The following is a 19,134-nucleotide window of genomic DNA, read 5'->3' on the forward strand; positions in this document are numbered from 1 at the left end:
TCCGCCATTGAAGTGCAGTTAGCAAGAGGACCGACCACGCAGTAAGTTTTCAATAACAGAATTTGTTAACATTTATTCATGGCTCATTTTTTAGCACGGTAAGATAGCACATGTACTGCAAGTTTTGAGCTATCCTGATCTGTTTTCTTAGGTGACTTGTGGGTTCATTAAAAAGTCGCAATCATGCCGCCTGGCCCTGTTCAAATTGTCCAGCCGGAGCTCAACAAGGTAACGACGACACTGTGCTAGTTAGCTGATGTTAGCAAGCGACTGAAGGTACAGTTTTCGTTTAGTTGCACTAATATAGGTAAGAATTGGTATGTAAACCAAATGTAGTCGAAGTACCTCAATATTAAGAAGCTTGTAATTTTTTTGCATGGCCGTATTTATCATATATTTTATGGCACCCGCCAATTAGCTGTCATTTGCCGGATAGCAGGATAAACGGGGTTATTGTTTGTGCTTTCTAATTGCTGTGGGGTGTTTCATACTAAAACTAATACGATGAATTTGTTTTGTTTGTGAGCTGCAGTAAAACTGTATACCGCCGCCTGTGTGATAAGACCGCATTGTGCAACATTGGATACGCTTAGATCTACCGTATTAAACAGTTTCTGTTGCTTATATAATAGTGACCAACATAATTAACTTTACGTAATATAATGCCAATCCGGTAATGTATGTTGTTGTTAATTTTAATTTAACACAACTATACGTCTGCTATACAGGTTGATGCAGCTGAAGAAACTCCAGCAACCAAACCTATTGTTGGTATTATATACCCACCACCTGAGGTCCGAAACATTGTTGACAAAACCGCCAGCTTTGTTGCCAGGTTGTTTTCTGTTTTCAAGTTAAATGTTGTTCACATCTGGATTTTTACTGTTCTATTGTCTTTCATAATGCTTAATCACGATTTGTCCATTTTCAGAAATGGGCCTGAATTTGAAGCAAGAATCCGTCAGAATGAGATCAACAACCCTAAATTCAATTTCCTCAACCCCAATGACCCATACCATGCTTATTACCGACACAAGGTTACTGAGTTCAAGGAGGGTAAAGCCCTGGAACCATCAGCAGCTGTGCCAAAGGTTATGCAGCAGACCATGCAACAGACCCAGCAGCTTCCTCAGAAAGTATAACCACTTCACATTTCACAATGATTTTATTATAGTTTTCCTATTCGCTGTATTAATTTTTAAAATATTTTTGTGGCTGTCCAAAGGTGCAGGTTATCCAGGAAGCTATCATTCCTAAAGAGCCACCCCCTGAGTTTGAGTTCATTGCTGATCCTCCATCAATTGCTGCATTTGATCTGGATGTCGTCAAGCTCACTGCACAGTTTGTTGCTCGCAATGGGCGCCAATTCCTCACTCAGCTCATGCAAAAGGAACAGAGAAACTACCAGTTTGATTTTCTACGCCCGCAACACAGCCTTTTCAACTACTTCACCAAATTAGTTGAGCAGTATACCAAGGTGAAACAATTTTCCTAAACTTTATTTAGATTGTATTTCATTGCTGGATTAATTCCTCTTTGTTTTCTTCACGTGTAGATTTTAATTCCTCCTAAAGGCCTTCTGATAAAGCTGAAGAAAGAGTCTGAGAATCCGAAAGAGGTTATGGACCAGGTGAACAATTCTTATTTGGTTTTTGCTTTGTTTCACATAAATGAAAGCAATTAACAGCCTTTAACCTTTGCAATGGTAAAACCTTCAGGTGAGATATCGTGTTGAGTGGGCCAAGTATCAGGAGCGTGAAAGAAAGAAGGAAGAAGAGGAAAGAGAGAAGGAACGAGTAGCATATGCTCAAATCGACTGGCATGATTTTGTTGTAGTGGAGACGGTGGATTTCCAGCCCAACGAGCAAGGTAATAGAGTCCGTCTGATTACTTCTGACGACTGTTGTCACCAAAATTATTTATTTTGTGAGTGTTACATAATAAATTGGCACTAATTTGGTGGAATGGTTAAAAAAATATCAACATGCAAAACAACATACTCCACGGGCAACATTGTAGTCGACAGGTTAGCACGTCCCCCTCACTGTGCAGAGGTGCAGGGTAGGATTCCGTCTCCGGTCTTCCTGTGTGGAGTTTGCATGTTCTCCCGATGACTATGTGGGTTTTTTTCCGGGTACTCCAGTTAGGTTTCCATCCACATTCCAAAAATGATGGGGACATTATGATTTTCCAGGCCACTTCCCCCCACCCACCACCCCGGAGGAGCTTGGTGCCCGCATCCTCATCCAAGAGCGTTATGAGAAGTATGGCGAGAGTGAGGAAGTCGAAATGGATGTCGAAAGCGATGATGAGAATGATGAGAGGGAGGTGCGGAATGCAGGCCATTCTGTGCAACCTGATCAAGACACACAGGTCCAGGACATGGATGAGGTAAGAAGATTTTGTAAATAAATTGGTGCCCCCTAAAAAGACTACAAATATCTTCTCACTGCAGACAGATTTATGATTAATCATCTATCACATTTTAAAAAGAACAAATTATTTGTAACGCGAAAGTGCTTTGTCACTCTTGTTCTTTAGGGATCTGATGAAGAGGATGAAGGCATGAAAATACCGGTGCCTCCCAGCAACCCAATGCCACCCCCACTGCCCCCAACTCCAGACCAAGTTATTATTCGTAAAGACTATGATCCCAAAGGTGAGGACTGCCTCTTTTTTAATTTGAGCTAATCTCATTGGCAAGCCATCAGAATGTCACCATTTCCAGTGTATGATGATCCGATGCCATTATTTCATCAGCTTCCAAAGCTCCAGCACCAGCAGTTGTTTCAGATGAGTATCTCATCTCACCTATTACTGGTGAGAAGATCCCGGCTAGTAAAATACCGGAGCACATGCGCATTGGTCTGCTGGATCCACGCTGGCTGGAGCAAAGGGACCGCAGCATCAGAGACAGGCAGACTGAAGACGAAGTTTATGCGCCTGGTATGGACATCGATAGCAGCTTGAAGCAACTGGCTGAGAGGCGTACCGATATCTTTGGTGTGGAGGAGACAGCCATTGGTAAGAAAATTGGGGAAGAAGAAATCCAGAAGCCGGAGGAAAAGGTGAGCGCAATTGTGCTCTTACGGACATTATTATATATTTTTATTATTTTATTTTGTTTTAATGATTGCCTCAAACTAATTCGGGTGTTCTCTCTTCAGGTCACCTGGGATGGCCACTCTGGAAGCATGGCACGCACCCAGCAAGCAGCTCAAGCTAACATCACCCTCCAAGAGCAGATTGAAGCGATTCACAAAGCTAAAGGGCTGGTAGGGGAGGATGACACGAAAGAGAAGATAGGTCCGAGCAAACCCAGCGACACTCACCACATGCCTCCGATGCCATCCCCTGCACCCATTGTGCCAAAACCTAGCCCTCCGGTTGCAGCAATGCCTCGCCCGCCTTCCAATGTCAGTTGTGCACACAAAAAGCATGTTTGTGGCAAGTTGTTGCTTCCCCCACAGTGTAATGTGCCTGTTCTTAGGTGGGGCCCCCAGTGCGCACCACTCTTCTGTCAGCTATGCCAGTAATTCCAAGGCCGCCCGTGGCTCCCGTTGTGCGCCTGGCTCCAGGACAAGTGTTAACATCAATGCCTCCGATGATTCCTGGCCCTCGCATCAATGTGGTTCCCATGCCCCCATCTGCACCTCACATGATGGCTCCCAGACCACCTCCAATGGTCGTTCCAGCTAGTAAGATCAGTTTCTGTTACGTTATGTTACCTTGTGTTAAATTGGACACTAATTTCCCCACTGTTACAATCTAGCATTTGTTCCTGCTCCTCCTGTACCACAACCCCCAAATATTGTTCCTGCACCGCCATCACACCCGCCGCCGCTTCATGACGATGAGCCAATGAACAAGAAGATGAAGACAGAAGACAACCTTATTCCAGAGGATGAATTTATTCGCAGACACAAGGTCAGTATTTTTTCTTTTATTTTGCAATACTTGACATACGGCTCTCTGCATGTTAACTGTTGTTGCCCTGAATTTCTTTAACATCATTGTCTAAAGCAGTGGTTCTTAACCTGGGTTCAATCGAACCCTATGGGTTCAGTGAATGGGTCCCAGGGGTTCGACGGAGCCTCTGCCATTGCGGTTAAGACACACCCGACTCAACGTGTCAATTAGTTATGACACACCCGCCTGGCCATCACTGGCTGCAGATGATCACATTACATTGCTTGTCCAATCAGTCCTGCGGGAAATTTAGTTCACTCGGTAGTCAAAGTGTGACTGTTGTGATCGTACATCATGCACGGTTCATTTTGTGCACAATTAAAAAAATGTATACTTATGTCTAGAAATGTTATTTACTTTTTTCAGTCTTAGTAAATATGTTTTTTACGTGTTGAATTCATTTAAAATAATTGATTTTTTCCCGCCCCCTTATCTCAATGAATGTGCATATGAACTGGTTGGATTCAGTGCCTCAATCAAGGTTAAGAACCACTGGTCTAAAATAAGAGCTACAACTACTTGCATTGCTTGATATACATTTGTACAGCCCAACAGATTTCATACAAAACCTGTATTTTTCTTTCAGATTTACTATTTCCTATAACATACTGCATTGCAGTACACTCATGAAAATGTGTGACATTGATTGAAAACGAATACACACCTATAAAACTCTTGCAAAGCCTCTTTGAAAAAAAATCTGATTCACAACCGCAGTCACCACCAAATTCGGTAGGGGGGAAGTATTCATGTTCATCAGAAAGGGATAAAAAGGTTACTTTTCAAAGTGTTTGCACTCGTATGTTATGCAAATGAATGGTAACCATTTGAAATAGAAAATTAATACATTTATACACCTATGAAATTGCTACAATTGTATTTTATGCAATGATGAAATAAAATAGCATAGTTCTCATCAGTAAGCCACTCTCGCCAATGTTATTACTTTGTGCTTCATTCGAATAAATCAAACTGTGTCTGAATTTCTGACTTTTTTTTAACTATTGTTTTACTCTCAAGGGTCCCGTGGCAGTTAAAGTCCAGGTCCCCAACATGCAGGATAAGACAGAATGGAAGCTCAATGGCCAAGTGCTCAATTTTACAGTACCACTCACTGACCAGGTAATGAGAGTAATCTTGTTCTTATTTTGTGCAAAACATGTACTACAGTGCACTCCGCTTAATAGAACACCGGTTAATAGAGTAATCCGCTTAATAGAGCAAAAGGCTCTGGAACAGATTTGCCTAATGCAATTTCCTATAAAGATACTCCGCTTAGTAGAACAGATCTCCGCTTAATAGAACAGGCCGTAAGCAATGAACATTGTAAACTAGTGGTTTTCGAAGTGTAGCTATCGCGATACTGTACCACTATCGCGAGAAAACGCGGTAGTTCTAGCCGTATACAGTAACAGGTAGCACGCGTCACTCCACACATAGACACACGCACGTCACAATGGCTTCAACTTCATTCAAGAGACGAGAGAGAGACTAAGTGTAGCTATCGCGATACTGTACCACTATCGCGAGAAAACGCGGTAGTTCTAGCCGTATGCAGTAACAGGTAGCACGCGTCACTCCACCCATAGACACACGCACGTCACAATGGCTTCAACTTCATTCAAGAGACGAGGGCTATCACCTGCGGATAAGAAGGACATACTCAGACGATACGATGCATTGCCGGATTCTCAGAAGGTACGCCCGCGGTTTCCAGGACTTCCCTCTTATCCAGCGCATTGAGAGGGAAGTCAACCGCAAAATTACGGACTCCTATTTCCAGACAAAAGTAACGAAATATTTCTCGTGATTTGAGATGTTTGACTGAAGTTGATTAAAGTTGTTGTTTGATTAAAGATATGGACGTCCACAGTCGAAATATCTCTTCTAACTCGTCAGCAGGGGGTTTTCTGCGTGCATAACTTGGTCGTCGACGTGTCTGAAGGTGTACCTAATAAAGTGTCTCCGGTTAATAGAAACCCCGCTTAGTAGAACAGAAGCGCTTCGGCCCAATGGTGTTCTATTAAGCGGAGTGCACTGTATTAACACTCTCATAATGGATGTGTATATCAAAATAATTTCTCCTCAGGTTTCTGTTATCAAAGTGAAAATACATGAAGCCACAGGCATGCCAGCAGGAAAGCAGAAGTTACAATATGAGGTAAATTTACTCTTGGCCATGTTGAAAACTAGTTGAGTCAGAAATTCCAAACAAAACTCATTGACCTGTCACCTGTAAACGAGCATTGGTCATAATTCAAGCATCTACTCGAACATAAATGTGTATGTATAATCTGTGTTTCTTCCTATTTTAGGGCATTTTCATCAAAGATTCCAACTCTATGGCTTATTACAACATGAGCACTGGTTCGATCATTCATTTGGCATTGAAGGAGAGAGGTGGAAGAAAGAAGTGAATCTCTGAAAGAAGCACAAGATTTGTGGATCACATTTTCAAGTCAAGATGTTTAACCTTGTTGTGTAACAATTTATTTTAGTCAAAATGTTATTTGTAATTGTTCTTGTATTTGGAATTATGCATACTCATACATCTTGTTTTCCTAAATGTAATGTTATCTCGAGTACCGGCAATTCCAAGTGTCTGTTATTATAAATCATTGACTCATTTTCTCCATGATGCGTTTCCGTTTAATAAAGATTTTTAAAAAGAACCCCAACTGTCTGTGAATACTTGTTTTATTGAATGTGAATGCAGATCGAGAGAAAACCATGCGCATAACTGTCACACATGATGCCTGCAGAATGCAGTACTGTACTTCAAAAAACGTGTCAGGAGGCGCCATCCCCCCTTCCATTTACAGATGGTAGTAACAATAGAAGCCACTAGGAGTAACATTAGCCTTGCTATCCCAAGACAAATCATTCGCACCGCTGGGCAAGACTGCTGGTCGAAGCAAAATTTGACAGGACGTCGAGCTCAGCCATCACTGCTGGCCGTTGACATTTCAATTATCTACTTTCTGTAGTTTATTCCCCTGGCAATGAAGTACACTCTAACGGCAGGGAACGGTGGAAACCGTGTAGGAATACTGAGGGTTCGAGTCCCGAGCTGTTAACGTAAGTTTGCTTTAGCATGCCAGTTAGCTAACGCTAAACGTCGGATTGCAGTTGATTTTACGTTAACTCGCTTTTCTATAACTCCGACCTGACGTCTATTTTCTGGCTAGTGTTGTTACGTTGTGGCGCCTGTTAATGGTTAGCGAGGGACCAGTAGAAGTGAATTTTTCATTTCTATGAATAAGCAAATGGCGTCGGAGATGTTTGACTCGAACGTGGTATATGTTTAAGGAGCAATTTCTGACTTGGGCTTGTCAACAGCCTCGCTGACGTTGGCCAACTTCGCTAGCCTGCTAGCTGTCGACGCTAACATGGCCAACACGGAGAACGGCCGTCGCTCGGTGGACACAAGGAGCATCCGGACCCTCAGCAGCAGTCACATCGACGACGAAAGTTCACTGGGGTCCGACTCTGAGATCAACGGTTTCACCAGCGATAAACAAACCGACAAATATGGATTTATTGGCGGAGCGCAACAGTACTCGGAGGAGTCGTAAGTGGCATTTTAATTTTACTTGGTCGCCGGGTTGTGCTTTAAATAACCTACACGATGTTTATGGTCATTTCAACCATGAATGCACGAGAACATGGTGCAGAAAATGTCATTTATCCAGAATGTTTGTGTGCGCTGCCTGGATGCCTCGACCCACGAGCTGCGTGGCACAATGTGGTTATTATACCCTGTGTTTTTTCCCCCGGAACATAGAATGTCGAGCCAACAGTGAATTTCTCAAGATCGGTTGGTTGTTGTAACTGTACTGTACTGTTTTCCTGGTAATAAATACGTTTCAAGTGTACGGCGTTTTATTGAGGGATCCATATTTGTTCCAAAAACATTATGATCTACATCTTCTATTAGCCGCTATAAATCAAAGAGGAGTGCCTAAAAGTAGCCCCTTTGAAGCAGTGTGAGCCTACAATTACGCACTTTAGTTGATGAGGTAATTGCATAGTTCCAAAAAACATCATACCTCCCTCAATATTATGCTTGATCTTCCTATATTTTATTCAACTGAAGCTTTTAATGTGGGTCTATTTTAGTGTGGACGCTTGTATATACGTACTCGAATCAGGCAAATACTGCCACTCGTAAAGTATTCTATTAAACATCCTTGATCTAAATAAATACTGCTAATTCTCAAACTTGCACTCACACGACCATAAAAATCAACTGTTAAGTGACACAAGCACAACTCCCTTCCATTCAAAGCTTTTGCTTTTAACTGTTGACTGGATGTTCATACTCTATAACTGACGATCACTTAATGCTTACTTCAACCCTTTTATAGTTCAATTTGTTTAAAAGTGGAACATGTGTTTATAAGAAGTGAAATGATACATGTTCTCTTTTGTGTGTCTCCAGGGCTCAGGATGTGCCTACAGCAGTGCTCAGGCAGAGGGAGGTGAAGTGGTTGGATATGCTCAATCACTGGGACAAGTGGATGATCAAGAGATTCAATAAGGTAGGACAAAACAAATTCTAAACTGTTGAAGCATAAAACGTCCTGTGGTTCACTTGGGGCAAGCCATCAAAACGTCTTTTCTAAGTTTATTGTACTGCCAATATCTTTGCAAATCTCCATACTCTCATATTTTCTGGAGTTTCTTTGTTTATTGTAAGTGGCCAACAGGGGGCCAGATATTTATGCCATATACTGTACTCTCAGTGACTGTTTTTTTAACCAACACTAGGGTGTTATTTTTTTTTAATCATTAAATTTTTTTGTTGCAGTTATTTGGAACAAGTTTGATGACCATTGTCAAGGAAATTATCAAGCTGCTCAGTATATCAGAAGTAACATTCAACAACCACGACATTTATATGGATATTTATGAATCCCTGGCATACATTTTCACAATACCCTTATTGATTTCAATAATACCTTCAAAACGTCATTAGGCGACACTGTAAATAACTGTAAGTGCCGTATCTCGCTGAGTGGCAAAGGTTTGCAAGTATGCGTGCATAGCGAATGTTTATTTTTCGTCAGTGTTCATTCCATGTTGCAAAGATGTTCGTTCCTTTGCAGTTTTAATGGTCGCGAACAGTTTTTCTCATCAGCATAAAAATTTTGAACATGTTAAAAATTTCTGTGCGACTAGAAAAACTGCTAGAGCTCATTAAAATTGTTGGCGAATGTCTGTGACTGTGACCTAGAACAAACCCTGACGAAAGAAAAACAACATTCGCACTTGCAAACCTTCATCACTCGGTAAGCTATATGGGCCTTTACTGCTCCATTATGGGTCTGTTTGCGGTCTTTAAAGATGACATTATTTATAATGCAGTGGTCACCTTATGTGAACTGTTAGTTACAAAACCTTGCCTGCTAAATTGCTGACAGTTTCATAATTCCAACACTAACCCTGGATCAAATAAATTCACTTTCAACTATTTCATCTATGAAAACTGCATTACAAAATGAATTGTATTTGAGTTTCACTGGTACAGCAAAAGTTGCATTAAAAATCGCAACCAGCATTTTATATTCCCGGTATATATTATAATAATAAAAAAAGATTGACAATTTCATTGTGAAAGTGATATAATAAATGGTAAATGTTTATAATGAGCACACATGCAGTGCATAAAATAGCATATTCTGTAATCACATTAATGTTTTACTGACTGCCTTTTACTGCGAGTTGACTGAGTGAGAGAGACTGTAAAGCAATCTAACACATTGCTGCAACTTGGCCTCATTTTTATGAGTCAGCAGTAGGGAAGAACTTGACCTATCCCTGCCACACAATACACACCTTGTGACAAAAACAGTTTAGAGTCATGTTTAGGGTGGGGCTCAACTGACTTGATAGAAGACATTGTCCAAACAAACCTCTGTGTATGTAGACTGTTTGTCCACACTACAACAACCAAATTCAATTGCACAGAACAATGAGTTTATTTGCTCATTGTGGAGATAATGCTGATAGTTCAGCTACTGCGAGTTTCAGGATGTAAAGTCATTGTTTTCTGATCCCGCAATACAACTTGTGTTGTGCCGAGTATCAAGAAATGCATTTTGGGAAATTTTCCGTCACTTCTGTCAACACGGACTTGTGCATGGTGACATGATCACGCTGCACAAGCAGCATGCAAGCTACATTCTTAGCCTTTTTATGTTGTTCATTCGTTCTTTGAACGGCTAGTGTGACAAACCTGTACCATTGGTTGCACTTTTCTATTTTGTCGTGCTGTATTTTGTGACCCCATATTTCACCCTGGTCCAGGTGAGACTTCGAAGCCAGAAAGGAATTCCTCCCTCTCTCCGAGGCCGTGCGTGGCTCTACCTTTCAGGAGGAAAGGGCAAGAAAGAGCAAAACCAAGGAAAGTTTCAGGTCGGGGACATCCTCCTTTCACTTCCACTCTATTCTTGGTCTCATGTCATTTTTCAGTTTCAATACAAATAGTTCCTAAAATGTAGCATGAGTGAACACCCCCTGACACCAATTTTTTTTTTAATATGTTGCTTAAGCGCTTAGTTTGTTTTCGTAGAAAGTGTTTATTGAAATTGGATGACTTATTTCTTGGTTAGGTGCATTGTACAAAACCAGACTTACAGCCTCGTCCATGTGTTTCATTTTAGGAGTTGGATAGCCAGCCAGGGGATCCCAAATGGAGCGACGTGATTCAGAAAGATCTCCATCGACAGTTCCCATTCCACGAGATGTTTGTGTCGCGGGGAGGACACGGGTAAGACCCCAGACCAGAAGGAACATGCACAAAAATTCCAGTTTGGTACGTGGTTGTGACCACTGTTGTGAATCTGTCCACAGGCAGAAGGATCTTTTCCGTGTTCTGAAGGCCTACACTCTGTACAGACCAGAGGAGGGATACTGTCAAGCACAAGCTCCCATTGCTGCTGTGTTACTCATGCACATGCCTGCTGAGGTACATCACTCCCACAAAACAATAATTAAATAAAATATTTTTATTGCACAGCTCAGACTTAATATAACCTTGAGCCATCAGTGCTGTGGAGGTGGGAGCAGTGCGAAGTTTGCTCAGGGAGCTCATCTGATCAGTATCTCTTCTTCACGTTCTTCACCCACTCAATAATTCTGGACAAAACGGGTGTTTTGGTAACCTAGAAGACTAATGCAGGGGTCCCCACGCAGCCTTTTTGAAATAGAGTGCTACTTTTTTGGTACTAACTCATGTTAATACTACTGTGGTAGTTTGGTTCAAATCACACATTTACTCAAATCACTTTTTATACGGAATTAATAATTGGTGGTAATCATTTGTGCGAAGACATTGCTCATGTTTTAATGACTTCCTCAGAATAATTATGAAACAGATAAATATCATCACGCACAACTTTATTTTCATAAATCTCTGCCAGTGTTCGCATTTTCGAATGAGTACTTCTACAGCCTTCCTAAAAATTCACACTGTCCCCATGACTGGTGAGCTCTTGTTAGAACAGACCCTCGAGCTACTCACATGGTCCTTGAGGGCTACCTTGCTGACCCTTCAGCTAATGTATTTCCCAGCTGCATGTCAACATTATTTACAGCCCCCATTGGTTGTCACTGTAATCACAATGTACTCCATTGAGATTAATCACCAACCTCCCACTTCCTCTAGGTTTAAAAAAGTGTGTTGTACAGTTTACTTTCGGGACACGAGTACAGCAAGCAATAAACGTATATTTAATACTTCTCTGACAGCCAGGCCAAATTCTTGTGAAGTATTGGATATTATTACACTGCTCAGGGGTAGTAATGAAGGGACCAATCTGTGTTGGGGATGAATGTCTTTGAATTTTGAACAAACCTTTTTTTTGCAGATCTATTTTAGGCATGGCTTGAATTACTTTTTCATATCTGATGCCAATATCAATAATGCAGGCTCGAGAATCCGCCGATTCTGATCAGATTCTTTTTGTCACTGTAAATCACAGGTGTCAAACTCTAGGACCGGGAGTCGAATTTGTCTGCAACTTACCGGTAATTTTTTTGTGGCCTGCAGAACCAAATCTTGTGCGTCAGCTTCCATGATTTTTGCAGAAATCTCATCCAAAATTTCTCAAATGTCATATGTAAAACAAAAGAGAGAGATTGCAAGTGATTTTTGTTCCCAAGCCCCTTTTTACGGTATTTTGAACGATCCTGAATAAATGATTATCCTTGACGTGATTTCCAAGCTAGTTGTGGTGTATATGTAATACGGTAATATGAGGAGATTAAACATTTGTATGGTTTCACAGCCATAATGGCCCTCTGCGTGAAACCGTAACTAAAAATGAATTTGATACGCCTTACTCTAAATGTGAGAGTTGGGAATAACACGTGGATGTCATTTGCTAGATGACATCTCAAAAACACCACATTCTGCTCCCCTATAGAAAGAAGGGAAACGCCTTGAAGTCACGTGTCACTACTGTGGCTTGATTGAAAATGAAAGCTCCCATCTTATGAAGCGACCCTGTACAGGAGAAGCGGTGTCAAAAATGACATGAAAATATCAAATGTCTCATGTACAGTGATACCTCTACTGTCGAACGTCTCTTTATACGAAATATTCAAGTTACGAAACGCCTCAACAGGAAAATATTGCCTCTTGTTAAAAAAGAAATTTCAAAAATCGAAAGGCTTGGAACGTATTAGGGCATTTACATGGAAAACGCGTCTACTGTACTTACAATATTTTCGAGTTAAGAAATGTCTTCCAGAACCAATTTTGTAAGTAGAGGTACCAGTGTAAAAAATTTGGTTGCTTGACCTGATTGTCTATTTCCTACAGGATGCCTTCTGGGGGCTGGTACAAATATGTGAGAAATACCTTCCCGGCTACTACAGCCCCGGCCTGGTGAGAAAGACACTGCGCAACAGATGTGATTATGACTGAAACAAGAGCACAGCTTGTATCTTATAGGCTGACACAATACTTGATCTGAATCAGCCCGACACCAAGAAGCATGGTCACGATGTAATTGTGTAACAAGAATGTGGTTTATGGATGATGAATCCTACCTTTTGATATCGCATGAGCGGTGATTTTTCTCAAGTGGAAACAGGATTTATTGTTCATCAAGATGATGTTATGTAATCTCCATTGTCTTTCTGAAACGTGCAGCAACATGATGCGACTGGACTGGTTTTTAATCGTGGAACATCCACACGCTTATGCAGAGGAGCACTTGGTTTCCAAACCCCACATTAATGGTTCTCTTCTCTGTGTCTCTTAGGAAGCTATACAGTTGGATGGAGAGATCCTTTTTGCTTTGCTGCGACGCGTCTCCCCACTAGCCTTCCGCCATTTGGAGAAACACAAGATTGACCCCATCCTCTACATGACTGAATGGTTTATGTGTGCCTTCTCTCGAACGTTGCCATGGGCCTCCGTGTTGCGTGTCTGGGACATGTTCCTCTGTGACGGTAACTCCCAGAATTGTATATCCACTCATCATGTGCAAGAATCTTTGATATATTTGGGGCATTTGATGTATTTTTATTGGAATAATTCATTTTCCAGACTGTCGTGATAATACTATTCCTGTTTAGGATTTTTTCCAGTCTAGCTAGGGACAGAATCATACATCACGGCTCAAAGAGACAGAGGGACAAGCTGTTGTAATTCCTACCCCGTTTACCTGATTTTGATGTAAATACCCTAAAATTAAAGCTGGAGGTTTATCTAGTTAAAATTCATCTTAATTTATTTCAAACCCTGTCAATGTCACAATATTTATGGAGCCGACTGTATGCACCTAAATTGACTCAGAGCTTTGGATAAGTTGTTGAACGTTCTAAATAGCATAACCTAACAAGCCCTATTAACCTAGCCCTATTTTTAAAGATCATCTTTTACTGCAGCCTGGATTTTCTATGCTGACATAAAAACAATTGGTCCAGCAGCATTCCTTGGACCGACCAATGCTCAGAACACAGAGCAAATATACAAGGAAGAGCCATGTTACACAATTAATCCAAGTAATTTGGCTGAACAACTGGCTAAAATGGCTTAAGTAGTGTTTGCATACGCTGTACCACCTCCTGATTACGGGTATCTAAGAATGTTTTTTTTTTTAATTAAACACAAAATTAAGAACAAAAAAGTTTAAGGACTGTGTAGTTGGGGAAAAAAAATCATACACAAGAAACACCCGATTAATAACTCTAATAGACTTTGTCTTTTTCTTGTGAAAATCAGGTGTGAAAATAATCTTCAGAGTCGGCTTGGTGCTGTTAAAGTGCATGCTGGGAAGTCGTGAGAAGCTGAAGGCCTGCCAGGGCCAATATGAAACCATGGAGCTTCTCCGAGCTGTGGAGCCTCGATACATGCAGGAGGGTTTCCTCGTCCGAGAGGTAAAAGCAGCAACGTTATTGAGTCGGTTTGATTAAAGCTCAGTCTTTTTCTAATGCCACACCAGAGTGGATGCTACTATCAAAGCATAGTAACTCTAAGTGATGATCCTTTCGTTACCATCAACTCAGCTAGTGCAAGGTTCAAGACAAATAATTCATTGGATAAAGTCAGCAAAGTGGGTGTTGGATTATCTGTGCAACAGAACTACTGGAAACTCACTCAGTCATCATCGTACAAATGCACACAATCCCACACATGACACATGGGGGGATTGTGTGGGATTGACAAATCACCGAATGAAGTCATAGAAAGTCATGGAAAGAAAGAAATAAGTTCATCCACTGTGTACTGGTCCCCAACAGGCGAGCTTGCGGACAGCGCTTTGAACTTAGAATATAGCTCCATTGCAGCATGCATCAACTCAAAACAAATGACAGTAATTATAGCTGACTCTTGAGTAAGTGCTTGCACAAAATTGCGGGCCTTTTTTTTTTTGTATGAGTCACTAGACTGTCATGCCAGTAGTCTACTTGCTTCAGAATAACTGCTGAATTCTCACTAATATAAAATTTTTCTGAGTGAACTTAAGTGTTTCTATATTTACTTGCTCTGAAAATGTACTGAAATGTGAAGTTGTCACTTTTGAACTGTGACTGTTGCTGTCACTCTAGTCCAGAATTGTGATTTGTAGCTGCATGTCAAACAGGGCAGAACAGACAGAGCCCTTAGAGAATGGATACAGTGCACTCCGCTTAATAGAACACCGGTTAATAGAGTAATCCGCTTAATAGAGCAAAAGGATCTGGAACGGATTTGCCTAATGCAATTTCCTATCAAGATACTCCGCTTAGTAGAACAGGCCGTAAGCAATGAACATTGTAAACTAGTGGTTTTCGAAGTGTAGCTATCGCGATACTGTACCACTATCGCGAGAAAACGCGGTAGTTCTAGCCGTATACAGTAACAGGTAGCACGCGTCACTCCACACATAGACACACGCACGTCACAATGGCTTCAACTTCATTCAAGAGACGAGGGCTATCACCTGCGGATAAGAAGGACATACTCAGACGATACGATGCATTGCCGGATTCTCAGAAGGTACGCCCGCGGTTTCCAGGACTTCCCTCTTATCCAGCGCATTGAGAGGGAAGTCAACCGCAAAATTACGGACTCCTGTTTCCAGACAAAAGTAACGAAATTTTTCTCGTGATTTGAGATGTTTGACTGAAGTTGATTAAAGTTGTTTTGTTGTTTGATTAAAGATATGGACGTCCACAGTCGAAATATCTCTTCTAACTCGTCAGCAGGGGTTTTTCTGCGTGCATAACTTGGTCGTCGACGTGTCTGAAGGTGTACCTAATAAAGTGTCTCCGGTTAATAGAAACTCCGCTTAGTAGAACAGAAGCGCTTCGGCCCAATGGTGTTCTATTAAGCGGAGTGCACTGTATTAGTAACTTAACAAACTGCAGCACATAAGGGGTGGGGGGGGGGGGGGGGTTCACATCCAAAAGGGCTCATCCAGTCTTTATAATAAGCTGTCTGTATGAGTTGACTGCTGCTGACCCTGCCAGAGCACTTTGGCATTCACTTATTCAGTTGTAACGTTTAGCACAAAGACCAGACATGGCTGGCGCTTACTGTATTTCCCATAAAGGGCGCGTCTATTCTTTGGAAAATGATCTCAATGACTCATCTGTATCCGAATGACGCGTGTCTTCCTGACATAGATCTTGGAAGTGCCAATTACGGCGCGAGACGTGGAACGGGAACATCACACCCAGCTAAAGCGCTGGAGGAAGAGCCACGGCGAGCTCAATTTCAAATCTCCTCCGAGGATGCACGGCGCTCGACTCATCATGCTGGCCGATCCCCCGAGGCGCCAGGACCTCCAGCAGCACCCCACCATTTTACTGGAAGAGGCGGAGCTTAGCCCGCTGCTGAAGAAGGGCAAAGAGCACAAGAGCAGAAAGAAAACCCTGAAGAAATCGCAGTTTCCTGAGGTGATTCCAAACCCTTACCCTCTTCCCAACGCCACGCCACCCCCACCGTCTTATCCACCAGCCCCGCCTCCACTGCTAAACAAGGCCCCGGAGACTGTACCACAGACTCAAGCAGACCCAATTCACCAGGACCACGCGCCTTCTGCAGACCTCCCGCCTGCCAAAGAGACTCCCCTACAGCAATCCACACACAGCCTCAGCAGCACAGACCAGGATACGTACCTGTAATTCTGACGCGCGCAGTGTGTGCGTAATAGCAGCACCAGCACCCTTCAGCCAACAACCAGCCATGGATGAGTTTATTAGACTGTTGACTCCTCCTCAAATACCAGTTTGGCTTATGATAAGACTGATGTCCAACTACAGCGTAAAACTGCCTTGATGCTCTCTACATCGCAACACCTGACTTCCTGGGACAACATTGTCTTTTTTGATGCGTGGAAGTAAATTGCCAAAGTAATGGGGATGTGTTGTTGTTTTTTTTGTCTACTCGGATAAAACACTACAGTGGATTTTTGATGCAATCAATACGCAAACACTTCCTTTTGCAGTGGGCAGCCTTTCAGTCAGATGGTTTGGTCTGTCTGCAGTCCAGCTGCAATTCCTCTTTACATTCCCTGTTTGGAAAGCTTCTCACCACACAGTCTGTTGGGAGACAATCTTATTTTCATGAGTGCTCTTTGTTTTCAACATGCACATTGAACACTTGAGCATTTCATTTTTACAGTCTTACATTTTAAAAAAATTGTCCAGACATTGTACTTGGGATCTTTTTATCACAGTTATTTATTTTCTACTCTGTCACAAAAGCCTTGGTGGTGCACAAATGGTTGGCTTTTTTTTTTCTTTTCTTTAACGTGGATAACTTAACCCACAAACACTGTGCCACTTTCTGTAGCTTTGGAACAGCAGAAAAGGACTGGTGTCTTGGCAGCAGCCACAAGAAAACTGTACCAACATTCCTGGCGTCTTAAGAGCTAATTAACCTGAACGTGCTTGTTTGCCAAATGCTAATCAGTATAACTAATGACTTTGTGCATGTGCTTTCTCTCGAGACTTGCCAGTGGCATAATGGTGCTGACCTTCCTTTTGCAATTGCTTGGCCCTTTCCCCACCTGTTCCTTGTTTGATCCATTTGTTCCATAATTTTGATTTCAAGCCTTGTGGTTAGGCTTCTTTTTGATTGGGAGATGTAAAACTTTGAACGATATTTGGTGACACTTTTACTAAGCAACTGGATGTTTTCAAACATCTTTACATGTTTCCACGGTAGTTGTCATTTCTATGAGACCGCACATTTTTAAACTACTTTGGAACATCTTCACTATATCCACAAACAGTATATTTTCAACCTTGTATCAACTTTGCAATACTAGAGAAAAACGTGACTGTCATTGAATTGGGAAACAATGTTTATGCTATAAATAAACATTTATCTGGAAAATATTCTGAATAGTTTCATTGTACGATACCATTCTTTGGTGGGTTCTGAAAGAAGCGCTTTGCAACATGTTATTGCTTTTTTTTTTTAATAAAAAGTTTTCAATTTTGTTCAATTTTAAAACAGCTCTGTGAGGTTACTTATGTCTCCCCTTACAACCAATAGAAGGACGAGCTTTTTCAATATGTGCCAGATATCTTCCGATCACCAGTAGATGGCGCAGTATAGTCGTGACAGAAACGAAGCTTCAGTTATGGAGAACGTTTTACACCGGATGAGCCTGATGACTGCATTCATTTAATAACCTCGCCTGCGATCTTGTACTAAGAAACCAAAACATGGTTTACACATTTTTAACTGTTGAAGGACATTGTTTAAGATTTTTTGGAATGATGATCACACTTTTATTCTCAGGTGATTTTTCATTTTGCATAGATAATCACTTTAGCCAAAGGAGAAAAAAATAATTAAAATATATAAACATGTCTCTAAAAGTAAGTAAAACATTTTCTTCTCCTAGAGCTCTCTATATCGGAGGGTTTTTTTTCAGGTAAGTACTGCACGTAGATATGCATCTGACTTGAAATTAGCCTCCTTTTTTGCTGTGTCAACCAAAATACAACGATTTGCAAATTACTTTCAACCTATATTCAGTTGAATACTAAGGCAAAATATGTCATGTTCAAATTCCTGAATGTTATTGTCTTGGATTGGATAAACTTTATTGTCAAATGTACTGAATGTGTAACAGCACAGATTGTTGATTCATTTCGCAACTAGTCCAACAATTCAAAATTTTTCAACATACAGTTGGAAAGAATTTTGTAATTTCATCATCCACTGTCCATTATACGATCAAAAGATAAAAGGAATATGCAGAAATCTCTGCACAGAATCGTCAAAGAGTAAAATCATCCCTCAGGCAGCACTGCATTAAATCTGGCATCATTGTATCAAAGATATTGGGAGCACTTCATCAGATTGTCAACTATAGCGACCATCGTTACGTCTACAAATGCAAGTTAAAACCTTCCATGTGAAGCAAAACCCAAATAACACCCAGAAACGCTACCGGCTTTTCAATGCCTGAGCTCTTCTGAAATGGACTGACGCAAAGTGCATAAGTATGCTGTGGTCTGATGAATATACATTTCACATTCCTTTTATAAATCATGGAGGTTAGTGCCCATGACATGGATCTGACACATCTGTGGAAGTGTAATTCATTTCGAAAGGTGCACACAGGTTTGGAGCATACGATTTGCTAACCATCCAAGCAATGTTTTTTTTTTTTTCAGGGATGTCCCTCCATATTTCAGCAAGACAGA

At 41.3% G+C, this 19,134-nt stretch overlaps 2 protein-coding genes across 2 annotated transcripts; both read left to right on the forward strand.

The window, feature by feature from the left end:
* The first annotated feature begins 22 nt into the window (after nt 1-22).
* sf3a1 (splicing factor 3a, subunit 1) lies at nt 23-6,641 on the forward strand. Its single transcript, XM_052068867.1, has 16 exons — nt 23-41; nt 152-228; nt 729-835; nt 932-1,136; nt 1,226-1,477; nt 1,556-1,630; nt 1,719-1,869; nt 2,195-2,391; nt 2,542-2,659; nt 2,761-3,068; nt 3,168-3,416; nt 3,491-3,698; nt 3,773-3,927; nt 4,990-5,091; nt 6,059-6,130; nt 6,285-6,641. The coding sequence occupies exons 2-16, from the start codon at nt 184-186 to the stop codon at nt 6,384-6,386; spliced, it is 2,346 nt and encodes a 781-aa protein (XP_051924827.1). The 5' UTR covers nt 23-41; nt 152-183; the 3' UTR covers nt 6,387-6,641.
* A 168-nt stretch (nt 6,642-6,809) lies between these two features.
* Nucleotides 6,810-17,811, forward strand: LOC127602623 (TBC1 domain family member 10A-like). Its single transcript, XM_052068872.1, has 10 exons — nt 6,810-7,047; nt 7,309-7,540; nt 8,411-8,510; nt 10,279-10,386; nt 10,635-10,741; nt 10,825-10,939; nt 12,797-12,862; nt 13,242-13,431; nt 14,207-14,361; nt 16,093-17,811. Exons 2-10 carry the CDS (start codon nt 7,359-7,361, stop codon nt 16,591-16,593), a joined length of 1,524 nt encoding a protein of 507 aa, XP_051924832.1. The 5' UTR covers nt 6,810-7,047; nt 7,309-7,358; the 3' UTR covers nt 16,594-17,811.
* Nucleotides 17,812-19,134: the final 1,323 nt, after the last annotated feature.

This window comes from Hippocampus zosterae, chromosome 6 (genome assembly GCF_025434085.1).
Source record: "Hippocampus zosterae strain Florida chromosome 6, ASM2543408v3, whole genome shotgun sequence".
NCBI classification, from domain to species: Eukaryota; Metazoa; Chordata; class Actinopteri; order Syngnathiformes; family Syngnathidae; genus Hippocampus; species Hippocampus zosterae.

Excerpts from the sequence above, each read along its gene's own strand:
- sf3a1 (XM_052068867.1), top strand. The coding sequence starts at position 184 with ATGCCGCCTGGCCCTGTTCAAATTGTCCAGCCGGAGCTCAACAAG. Across the intron at positions 229-728 it reads TCCAGCCGGAGCTCAACAAG|GTTGATGCAGCTGAAGAAAC; the intron begins GTAACGACGACA and ends TCTGCTATACAG. Across the intron at positions 1,478-1,555 it reads TAGTTGAGCAGTATACCAAG|ATTTTAATTCCTCCTAAAGG; the intron begins GTGAAACAATTT and ends CTTCACGTGTAG.
- LOC127602623 (XM_052068872.1), top strand. The coding sequence starts at position 7,359 with ATGGCCAACACGGAGAACGGCCGTCGCTCGGTGGACACAAGGAGCATC. Across the intron at positions 10,940-12,796 it reads TCATGCACATGCCTGCTGAG|GATGCCTTCTGGGGGCTGGT; the intron begins GTACATCACTCC and ends TATTTCCTACAG. Across the intron at positions 12,863-13,241 it reads GCTACTACAGCCCCGGCCTG|GAAGCTATACAGTTGGATGG; the intron begins GTGAGAAAGACA and ends TGTGTCTCTTAG.